Source organism: Melanotaenia boesemani, chromosome 2 (assembly GCF_017639745.1).
Source record: "Melanotaenia boesemani isolate fMelBoe1 chromosome 2, fMelBoe1.pri, whole genome shotgun sequence".
NCBI classification, from domain to species: Eukaryota; Metazoa; Chordata; class Actinopteri; order Atheriniformes; family Melanotaeniidae; genus Melanotaenia; species Melanotaenia boesemani.
In genome coordinates, this window is record NC_055683.1 from 24,518,716 (window position 1) to 24,529,610 (window position 10,895).

The 10,895-nt window shown below is 40.0% G+C and overlaps 1 protein-coding gene and 1 non-coding gene across 4 annotated transcripts; one reads left to right on the forward strand and one right to left on the reverse strand.

The window, feature by feature from the left end:
• Positions 1-3,226: 3,226 nt before the first annotated feature.
• sdr42e2 (short chain dehydrogenase/reductase family 42E, member 2) lies at positions 3,227-10,262 on the forward strand. Of its 3 annotated transcripts, none has more exons than XM_041970164.1 (12): positions 3,227-3,276; positions 3,630-4,077; positions 4,832-4,927; positions 5,207-5,264; positions 5,530-5,648; positions 5,730-5,805; positions 6,715-6,797; positions 7,256-7,393; positions 7,511-7,576; positions 8,017-8,080; positions 8,177-8,250; positions 9,564-10,262. In XM_041970164.1, the coding sequence occupies exons 1-12, from the start codon at positions 3,272-3,274 to the stop codon at positions 9,792-9,794; spliced, it is 1,458 nt and encodes a 485-aa protein (XP_041826098.1). In that variant the 5' UTR covers positions 3,227-3,271; the 3' UTR covers positions 9,795-10,262. The 3 variants fall into 3 exon arrangements, with proteins under 3 accessions (XP_041826098.1, XP_041826116.1, XP_041826107.1); XM_041970173.1 differs by having other exon boundaries at positions 3,228-3,276; positions 3,633-4,077; XM_041970182.1 differs by lacking the exon at positions 8,017-8,080 and having other exon boundaries at positions 9,564-9,641.
• A 296-nt stretch (positions 10,263-10,558) lies between these two features.
• On the reverse strand, positions 10,559-10,640 carry trnal-uag. Its single transcript has one exon. It is a non-coding gene; the product is annotated as a tRNA-Leu (tRNA).
• Between the last annotated feature and the right edge of the window lie 255 nt (positions 10,641-10,895).

Below are 10,895 nucleotides of genomic sequence, written 5' to 3' on the forward strand. Positions count from 1 at the left end.
GCTCCGCCCATCGCATCGCCCGTCATGAGGTGATTGACAGGTTAATATATTTTCAAGCTATCAGACTAATAAGGCCGAAACGATAAAATAACTGCCAGCTCTTACCTCTCCAGCTGTGTCACGGACAGTTGGTAATGAACCTGGCTTCAGCTTCAAACGGTTGGCGAAGCCTGCTTTCCATGCCCCCATGTTGTGGAAACAGTCCTCTTTGAAATGCTGGCCACAGACATGCAAAACCTTTGGAAGTTTTCCGGGTACATTTCCTCCAAAAATAAAATTAATCCACTCAGTCCTCGTGGGTTCAGTGGATGGAAGTAAAAAAACGTTTTCGTGTTCATTTATGCAGCCACAAACAGAACAGTGCTTCTGTCGCTTAGCCATGTCCGCTAACGAGGGTTGCCGAAGAGGGAAAAACACTGGGCGCTAGGTGATTTTTAGAGGGCGGGCTTTGAGAGCCGGTAGACGGGTCCATCGCTCTGTGGGGAGTGGTTATTGTCCCTTATGACGTCATAACGTACACACTTTCAAACAAGCTCATTTCAGCGCTTACTTCCCTAGAGGTGGAGCAGGGGGGAGAGAGAGCGCCTGAAAGAGTTTCACACTTACGGGTCTCCTACACATGCGGGGGGACCAGTATGACTGTTCCAAAACCATTAAAAAGTGAATTTTGCATAATATGGGACCTTTAAATGCAAAAAGTCTGATTTAAATGCTTTTAATTGGTCACGTGTCTTATACTTGTCTGTATATTACGTCAAAGTGGCTGTGCTACCTTTTTATCTTCACTTGGACTTCAGGCCAAGACGTCTGCCTGTTCCTCCACCCTGCTTCCTGTCACTGCTGCTGCAGGTCAGACAGGGTGACAGCTCCCTGCTGACTGTGATTCATGGAGTATGGGGTAGCATTTAATGAGAGTAACTCAACCCCTTCTATCACACCAAGTGCTAAAATAACAAATGAGCAGCCAAAAGAAGCATTGGGTTAGGACAGATCTGGTTTTATAGTTCACTTAGTTAAATTTCTGCTACTGTTTAATAGGTTTGACTTGCTAAAGCATTAGCACACGGCCTATAGATGAATAAAAGTGGTAAGCAGCTTCATGTTAGCCGGTCAAACTTCTAAAGCAAAGCACATCTGGGTGGTTCAGCAGATCAGTTTGAGGTCCAGTTACAGCTTCTTTCACTGAGTCGACTCTACGTGTTGCCTCTAATATTTAGCACATTTTTTGCTTTCAACTGAATTTTTGTCACCTCACCTTTGCATCTGATGTCTGACACAAGTTGCAAAATGATTTTTCTTAATGTTAATCATTCTAAAACAAAAGAACAATCAACGCACACTGTCCTCTTCTGTTTGTTCTATCATTACTGAATGGTATTTATGTACAGCAGTGGTTCTCAACCTGGGGTCCGGGACAGGGTCCCCCGAAGAGCACAAGGGGTCCCTGAGGCTTTGAACATTAGAGCCATTGTAATTAATGTCCACAAATTGTCCCTATTTTAATGAATAAAAGTAAGGATGTATGTTGTTCATTTCACTTTGGCTTTTTCAAAGGACAGTACTCAACCAGAATACAATATTTATGGTGAGAATCTCACTTTTGAAAGCCTAAAACCAGCATAGTTTCAGCACAGGGTGGAGCAGGGGGTCCTGTAAAGGACACTCTGTGACTTGAGATACTTCGAAGCACACAGAGTCTTGTTATTCCTATGGAAATTAAAATACAGTCTGTTTCCAAAAGCAATAAACACAGCCTTAAACCATTCTATTAAAAGGGAAAAACATAGCATAGTGATAGTCTGTGAGTGTCCAGCTGCTTAAGACTTTTCTCTCCTCTCTTTAATTACGTGCAGTGCATTCAGTTGCCAGCTCAGGTTTGGCTATCTGTCTGCTGTCAGCTAAATAAAACATGAAGCCTCTACTTCTGCCGCCTCCAAAAGCGCCGTCCTCAGAAAGCAAATGCTGCTGCTGCTGTTCACCTGTCTTTCTGTCATGTCAAAGATTCATCTTCAAGTTTTCCTTTACAGCACACTTCTATTAAAACACCATCTTCTGAGGACAAGGGAGTCTAATTTAATGATTACATAGAGCCAAAATAAAGATCTAACAGCTGTTTTTTTTAACTCATTAACTAAACTAAATTACCATTAGATGCAACTTTTTTGTATATTTTTTATTGTGTCTTCAAATATGTTACTGTATGTATGCAAATGCATATTAATTTATCTTTTAAGTTTTTCTTTTCTTTAAGAAATATTTCGTCATACAAGTTGATATTGCAGGTATATGTCCAATAAAGTCGTGTGATAAATTGAACAAATCTCAGTTTTATCAGCAGATAGTAATGCATAAATAAATTACACCTCATTTCCAATAGACCTTTTCACTGTGCCCTTTCCACACAGACCTATGTTATTACATTAATTTTAGCTTTTACTTAAGAAACTACACTTTAGTATGTCTAATAATCTCTAAGTAAACTCTGATATAGTATTTTAGGATCATGGGAACTCCGTCCGCTCAGTTCTCCCATGTGTCTCTTTGTCTTAAACTCTACCAATTACAGTTTAAAAAGTGAAGATGAAATGCTCCACATTAATCTGTTAATCAAAAGTCAATTGATATATATATATATATATATATATATATATATATACATTTTTTTTTGTACAAGCACAACCTGAATTCTCTAGTAATTTGACTTAACGTCACTCTTTATAAATATTTTTAAATAAAAGGACAGGATCTATTCTGTGGCAAAAGTTTCACTTGAGGCAATAAGATTAAGTTAAACACATATCCTGTGTGTGTGTTTGTGTGTGTGTGTGTGTGTGTGTGTGTGTGTGTGTGTGTGTATGCTAAACAGGAGCACAAATACTAGTGCTTCTTCAGTCAGCTGCAGGGTAAGGTCATCAGGTTTATTTTGCTCTCAGGTCACATATGAGCAATAATTGTGGCCATTTTTGCTGTAGAGTAGCAATAAACAGCTGAATCTCCCGCTGGAAAAGCACATATCCTGATTTAAGGCACGTTTCCTAGAGAAAGATGCTTTTGACTTCTAAAAGAGGTTTCTGTCAGAGTTCTGGAAACATGATCCTTACTGAGCCTGAACGCCTCATACAGGCATTATGGTAGGAGATCTTCAGGTGAAGCTGCAGGCGACTGACAGACCGGTGAGAGAGGTGGGGCTTTGGGAGAGGCCAAAGGGACGACAGAGGCAGCATTTTCTTTATAAGGCAGGTATGAATGTACCAGGAAGAGGAGCACATAAATGAGGTGAGTTAAATGACATAACTGATTAAGTTGAGTATGAAAAAATATATAAATTAGAGTTGAGCAAGGTTTATTTATCATTTGCTGAGTTTCCTATTAACTCATTTGTTCTGGAGAAAAAATAAGCTGATTTTTTGGTTTATTTTGTCAGGAAGACTCCACATACAGTGGAATGAAATTAAATTAAAATGGAGATGAAGTACGTAAAGCATCAGGTTAAATTTCTATCAAATAAAGCTAGAAAATGGTTCCACAAAAGCTTTTGAAGGAGCAGTGTACAACACTGTATAAATACTTCTTGAAGTTCAGACTTTAATGATATTGAAATAATGACTAAAATATCCTTTTCAGCCCAGCAGGATGTCTGTGGAGTTGTACAGTCCCAACATGAGTGAAAGTGGGGCCTCTCTGGTCCAGGTGACGCAGCTTCCCTGCCGTAGTCTCCCCCTTTGTCGCCTGCAGACTGGTGGACATCATATGCACAACCTCCCTAACCTCACCTACAAGCCGTGGGCCAACGATCAAAGCCTGGCAGTGGCCTCCAGCCCAACCATGTCCATACGTCACAGGATAAGTGGAGCCATGGCAGGCACTTGTTGTAGCCCGGAGTGTGCGGCCTCCAGACTGGCAGAAGAGGCAGCAACGGCCTGCAGTGTCTCAAAGGGGAATGTGGTGGTGACAGGAGGAACGGGATACTTTGGCTTCAATCTGGGGAAAGAACTGGCCAATGAGGGGTTCTCAGTGATCCTTCTAGACGTGAACAAACCCTCCTGTGATGTTCCTGACGGAGCAATCTTTTATCAGGTATGGCACGATGGAGAACATTTCCTGTCATTATACCCATTAATATTTATCTTTATGCCTATATTTTCCTTGATATTCCCCAAAACTTCACACATGGCAAGTTGAATTGTAACTTTGATGCACACACACAATGATTAGTGGTAGTATTTATTCAGCCTTGAAAGTAGAGCAAAATTTTTTCGGGGATATTAGGCCTGTAACAAAAATCCATCCAAAGTAAACTATAAATTGCTTGAATTATGACCAAAATGAACAATGGAAACCCATTTTTGTCATTCTTTTTGCTCTTTTTTTCCTGATAAGAATATTACATAAAAATCAGTGACTCGTAATCTTAGTAATCTAACAGAATTTAAAAGTCCAGCTACTCATTGAATAATCTAAGTTTCACAGTTCTGCTGTCTTGCCGTTAAAACCTTTGCAAATAGTTCATGTTTCTCTCATAACTCACATGACTCCTTACAGCCGTGACGTGTCACCTCTAGTGTTACCGTACGTCAGTGTGTCTCTCTGGCCAGTATGCTGGCTGGAAACCGGCACAGGTGAGTGATCTGTCTCAGAGCACCAGCTGCTTGGCTGGGTCAGAGAGGATGGAGACATGAGTCGGATTTCACATGCGCACCTCTCAGCACATTTACCTTAATTGTAACTATCCTCTAATGGGTTAATTTTTTTATCACAAGTGCCACAGTGCACCAGAACAACATTGATCTGTCATGTCCTTAGAGTTGGCATTCCTTCTGTTTTTTTGCAGAGTGACATTCGGGACTATTCCTCCCTCTATAAAGTATGTGAAGGGGTCGACTGCATATTCCACACAGCATCTTATGGCATGTCCGGACCAGACCAGGTGATTTTCCCCTCAACAACCATTTCAAGGATGCACCTCCTTACTGAAACCCGCTGAAGCAAAAACGCCTCGCTGGTCTTTTGTCAGGTTGCATCCTTTTTGCAGACACGATGTAGGCAGTCATCCAGCCAGGCAGGATTTTTTTTTTTTTTTTTGTCACTGTGAGATGTATGTGAACTTTGTGTGTAGAGGTGAAACTACAGTTCCCTACATATAAACTCTATCAGATAAAATGTGGGATGTCATTAAGAAATTACTCTTTTTTTCTCTGACTTCCAGCTGAGGAAGGAACAAGTGGAATCTGTTAATGTTGCAGGGACCAATAACGTCATTAATGGTAATAATGCATGCAGTGATTTGACACTAAACACTGCACACACTTTGAACTTAATTTATAAATGAGTAAATATTAAAAATATGTAAGGTTTTGAAGGTATTTTTTAATTTAAGATAAGAAAAATCACCAGTCAGTGTTAAAAATGTGTGATCATAGGTAGTATGTCATGTAGTATGTGTATGTGCAGTTACATGCAGTTTATGCTGTGAGATCTGCATTTTTCAAGGTGCATTTGTGATGTTTTTGTGTGTTTGCTCTCTTTCAGTGTGCAAAGAAAGGAGCATCTCCAGACTGGTGTACACCAGTACCATCAATGTGGTGTTTGCAGGTAAACCAATTGAAGATGGAGATGAGGCTTCAGTGCCATATGTGCCCAGTGATTTGGTAAGCAGCAGTCAAATAGAAATTATTGATGCACTTATAATAACAATGAGGTGAATAAAGGAACGCATTTTTCCATTTCAGCACATCGACCACTACTCCAGAACTAAAGCAGTCGCAGAGCAGATAGTCCTCTCGGCCAACGGGTCCTCTCTGAAAGGTGGGAAACCATCAGCGAACACAGTGAAATCACCATTTCAGAGTTACATAATGAGGTTAATCTATAGGAGATTGCAATCCAGCTTTTGCTTACTACGTAAAACTGTGTGTTGGAAAAAGGCAGTGGTTGCCATGGAGACTCGGTGTGCAATCCAATACATGGTGCAACATGGTAACAGCAGTTTAAATTTAGACCTGTACAGAAAGGTATCATTATAAAGCAGCAGTCACTTGATGCTGATGTATCCGACATACCTGCATACTGGAAGTATATTCTGATAAGGTTTATGTTCCACTGTGTGTATTTTGTTAACAGTGCTGAAGCATCTTATTCCCTCCTTTAAGGTAACCCGACACGCTATCGGCAACCATCAGCCCATACATTTAATTAAGCTTAATACATGGAGACGTCTCAATTTATACTACAGGTTAAAGTTCATATATCTGCCACAGGAGGAACTTTTTTCCACTGCTCTAGCCTTGAAGACATGCTGACATAAAGGTACTCCAGCAGGAGTGGAAAGTCCACCAATGGGGCTCTTAATAGCTGACAGAAACAGTACTATTCCATCCTCTAGATTAGTTCTAAAACAAATATATGCATTGAAAATATTGTGTTTATATACACAATAGTGCTCACTAATTTATGTAGAGGAATGTTTTTGCTCTACACAACTCCAGGATGTCTCTTGAAGGTGCATCAGCGTCATCTATCAAATGCATGCAGTAACACAATTAAACCTTGCACTTCTGTTGGAGTATGAGTTTGAATGGGAGACTTTTGCTAGAAGAGAAAGATCAGCTCCAGTGGGGAAACTATATGAGCAAGCTGATGCTGACTTCTGCCAAAATCTGCATGTTATTTTGCTTTGCCTCCTCCCAAAATGCATTAATTCATTTATTCATAAAGCTGGAGGCGTGCTGCGGACCTGCGTCCTACGGCCTTGTGGTATCTATGGACCGGAGGAAAGGAAACATCTTCACAGAGTAATGGTGAGCATCTTATGACAACAATGAAACTTCTTTTGCACCAGTAGTGGAAAAATGCACATCTTGCAGAGTCTGATGCCTCCCTGGTAGAATGTGCTCCTGTCTGAAGAGTCTGCATTATTTATGAAGCTCTCCAGGCATCCAGTTACAGCAGCCTTTCCTTGCAGTTTTTCCTCCGCGAGGCAGCACTGAGTGCCATCTGGTGAAGGGCTGGTTTGTTTGGATATATAGTGTGATTCATTTTACCAAGAAAGGCTGCCTTTAAATATTTTGTTGGTTGAAATTTTGAGTGGACGTTTTAAACATGTTTTCTCCGCCAGTCCGTCTAATATAAGTGTACAGATTAAGCTAAATAAAGGGTTAATTTAAAGAGCATTTATTTTTCTTAGTCAAAGTTAGGTTTTTAGTTATTCATAAACCTTCCACATCATAATTGTAATTAATAAGTTATCTGTGCTCAGATGAATGTGGAGCGTCGCCTGTTCAGCTTCAGGTTTGGTGACCCAGGGGCCAGGATGAACTGGGTACATGTAGACAACTTGGTGATGGCCCACAGGCTGGCAGCTGAGGCTCTCACACCGAAGAGGAACTGTGTCGCCGTGAGTCACCTTTTACTGAGATGAAGACCCTCAGATTAAAGATGGCTTTAATCTTGATCCCTTACTTTCATCTGTACTGTCAATTTAAGGTTATATCAAGTGTCTTTTCCTTTACAGAACGGGCAGGCCTATTTCATCAATGATGGTGTTTCAGTCAATCTGTTTGAGTGGCTGACCCCTTTGGTGAGTTAAAATATGTGGATGATCTCTGTGTTTTCTTATTAGTAAAACTAAAGACACAAATGTCTTGCTCCGTTGAGGCACACAACTCTATTGTTGTCCAAAAACTGCATCATGATTGTTTAGTTTAGTTGAATGAGAGAACTTTCTTTTATGTATGCTTATCCACTGAAAATATGTAAATAGAATAGAACTTTGTCACTGCAACAAAAGTGCAATGAAATTACAGTAAATTAAGTAGTAAATTTAATGTACAGCTTAATTTTGTTTAAATATAATTTGCTAAGCATGTAGTATTTATTAGATGTATTATATATTTGTAGCTTATGTCCAGTAAAGGTCTAGTAAAGGAAACAGTAAAGTCATCTGCAAAGTCATAGATTCACTTCCTGTTTCTTTTGTGTGTGTGTGTGTGTGTGTGTTTTTGCTGCCCCTTCTTGCAGTTTGAAAAACTGGGCTACAAGAGACCACAGATCAATCTGCCAGTTTCACTTGTCTATTCAGCAGGTAGCTTTTACCTCTTTCCCGTTAATACGAAATTCTTTACTCTCTAATTTTGAAGATGTGTTGACTTGCGACTAACTCTTTGTGCTCTGTTTCCAGCCATCCTGGTGGAATATTTACATGTGATTCTCAGGCCAGTGATAAAAGTACCTCTCCTTTTCACCAGAAGTGAGGTAATCAAGTTTTCTCTCTGTCTCTGTATGACTTTATTTTTCACTCTCGGCTCACACGTATTCTGGAGAGCAAGGCTGAGGCAGCTGAACCTGCTGTGTTTGTTGCTTGGAGGAGGAACTCAAACAGTAAATGATGGCTAGAACAGAGAGGTGACCATTGTTCCACCTCATGTCTTTGCCTACGATAGGAAGATGCTGTCTGGTCTGAGAGCTGCAGCAAACAAAACAACATATCTATGCCTCGGTTATTGTGCAGACATGCCTCCACTTGTGTTTTTCTCTGATCTTTTATAGACAAAACAAGAAATAACAAAGTAAAAAAAAAAGAAAAATATTGGCACAAATGCCAAAGCTTTCAGTTCTATCCTCTTCATCTTGACACCACAGCATAATACTTATTACTGCCTCAGGACGACATTGTCTCTTAAGGAGTCTTCTTGGCAGCCTGGTAGGCCCTCATGAATGTGTGATGAAGCAGAAACCAAAGCTGAGCGTCGTGGGCCTGCAGCCTGGAGCTCAGTTCGTCAGACAGCTGCTGGCTGGGTGATCAATGATTGTCCTGTGAATAAAACATAAACTGCTGTGGGTCAGAACAGGAAGTTTGAGATCAACTTTACAGAAAGTGGCCACAGGGCAAGGACTGCTGTTTTGGCAATGCCTTGGCTTGCATATAATCCTGACCACTGTCAGGTTAAGACAGTGTATGATGTGCAGGGGACTTTTTTTTTTTTTACTAGAAATCACAAGCCTTTCAAACAACATATGTAGCCTTTAAAAAATATTATCACTGTGCTGAAGATGCATCAGTCAAAGGGGCTCAAATATAGTGAAAATGATTATTAGGTCAAAGAGGATCAGCAAGACTGAAGTGTGTGTTTAATCTGCTGTTAGATGAATATACAACTAAGCATGAGTCATACAAGAGAGCTTTGATTATATTTTGTAAAAGTGTGTGCTAATTAAAACAAATTTGCATCATAATAGAAAAATAATTTAATCATGTGGGAGGATAAACAGCTTTAAAAAAAACCTCTTCTGATCTTGTTGGTGTCTGCTTAAACTCTTCTGTCACTGCGCACTCCCAACATGCAGGTATCTTATGCCCTAATGTAAGAAGATGCTTCTTACTGGAGACACCTATCAGCCAGGTTATCAGAGTGTTTGCCAAACTGAGGTTAATGTGAGCCATTAGCTGGACAGGATGACCTTTAACTTAATCTGTTGGTTTGGTCATCTGTGCAGCTTCTGATGGAGTTTCTTGAAATGCTTTTTGTCTTAATAATAACTTGTAAATGTCTCATTGTCTGCTGCAGGTCAGGAACATCACAGTGAGCCACACCTTCAAAATTGACAAGGCCCGTCGAGAACTGGGTTACAAACCGAAGCCCTACAGCCTCACAGACTCTGTGGAGCTGTATCTGAAGAACAGAAAGCCTCGCTCCAGTTCGTCCTTGACCTCCAAGCTGCCTCAAACTTTTATTTTGCTACTGCTGGGTCTCAGCTTGATGCTACTCATGTGGTCCTGTATAATCAGTCAGAACTGAATAAATTTGTACTATACTGTGCAGAAGGATAGACTATAATTCATCTCAGGCTTTCTATTTTCTAATCAGACACCTAATCTCTTTGTTAGGAAGTGAAATGAAAGGTTTTCATTAGTAGTGGCAAATCTGTTGAAACTCACCAGACACAATAAAGGATGTTTTAAAGATAAGTGTTGTGTAGTTAGGCTATACCCCTGTCTTGCTTCCCAAAGACAGCAATTTCCCCTGATGTAAGTGCACTTCTCCTCTTCTACCTTTTGAAATGATGTGTGCCTGATTTCAAATTGATGAAACATCTGAAAAGTATTAAACTAGCATTATGTGTTTGATGTTAATGTTAAGCTATTTAAAAACAAAACAAAACATGATTGCCTAACTTTGTATTACTGTGATTTACACTGTCAATTATTGTATTTATAGCATAAATGTTTGTTGTGTATTATGTTTCTTTAGATTTTAATTACTATTACAAAGTAGTGATTTTGTACACTTTTAGAAATAAAAACACTAACAATGAATGTAGTGTTTATCCAATATCTGTAGCAAGGCATTTGCTCTCTAAAGGGTATTTGATGCTGCCACTCGATGGCGCCATTGCTATTCTAAACATGACACTACATGGTATGCCCTCATTAGACCCACCGATTTGTAGCGCGTGAGCATAATATATTAAGCATTGGCATTTTTTTTAAAAGCCAGCATCTACCTCTGATGCCAATAAATGGGTTTTAAGGTAACTCTGATCGGGAAAAACAATGAAACCATGGCAGCGGTGGGATTCGAACCCACGCCATCGAAATGACTGGAGCCTAAATCCAGCGCCTTAGACCACTCGGCCACGCTACCACCCGGTCATGTAATGAAAACGAGTTCTCATGTATTCACGCTAATTATTATGTTTTAAAGGTAGCGTGTATATTAGAATGTAGTAGGTTGGGAAAAAGTAAAGTAACCTTTTTACATTGCGTCTGTAGACCGTCAAAAATGCACAAGTTCTAGTGAAGTACCGAAAAGCACGGACAAAACAGCATAAAAAAGGGTACATCCAGCAATCAAACGCTCGGGAAAATGTTGGCGAAAGTTGGAGGATGTTGGCCAATC

Excerpts from the sequence above, each read along its gene's own strand:
- sdr42e2 (XM_041970164.1), top strand. Across the intron at positions 4,078-4,831 it reads ACGGAGCAATCTTTTATCAG|AGTGACATTCGGGACTATTC; the intron begins GTATGGCACGAT and ends GTTTTTTTGCAG. Across the intron at positions 8,251-9,563 it reads TCCTTTTCACCAGAAGTGAG|GTCAGGAACATCACAGTGAG; the intron begins GTAATCAAGTTT and ends TGTCTGCTGCAG.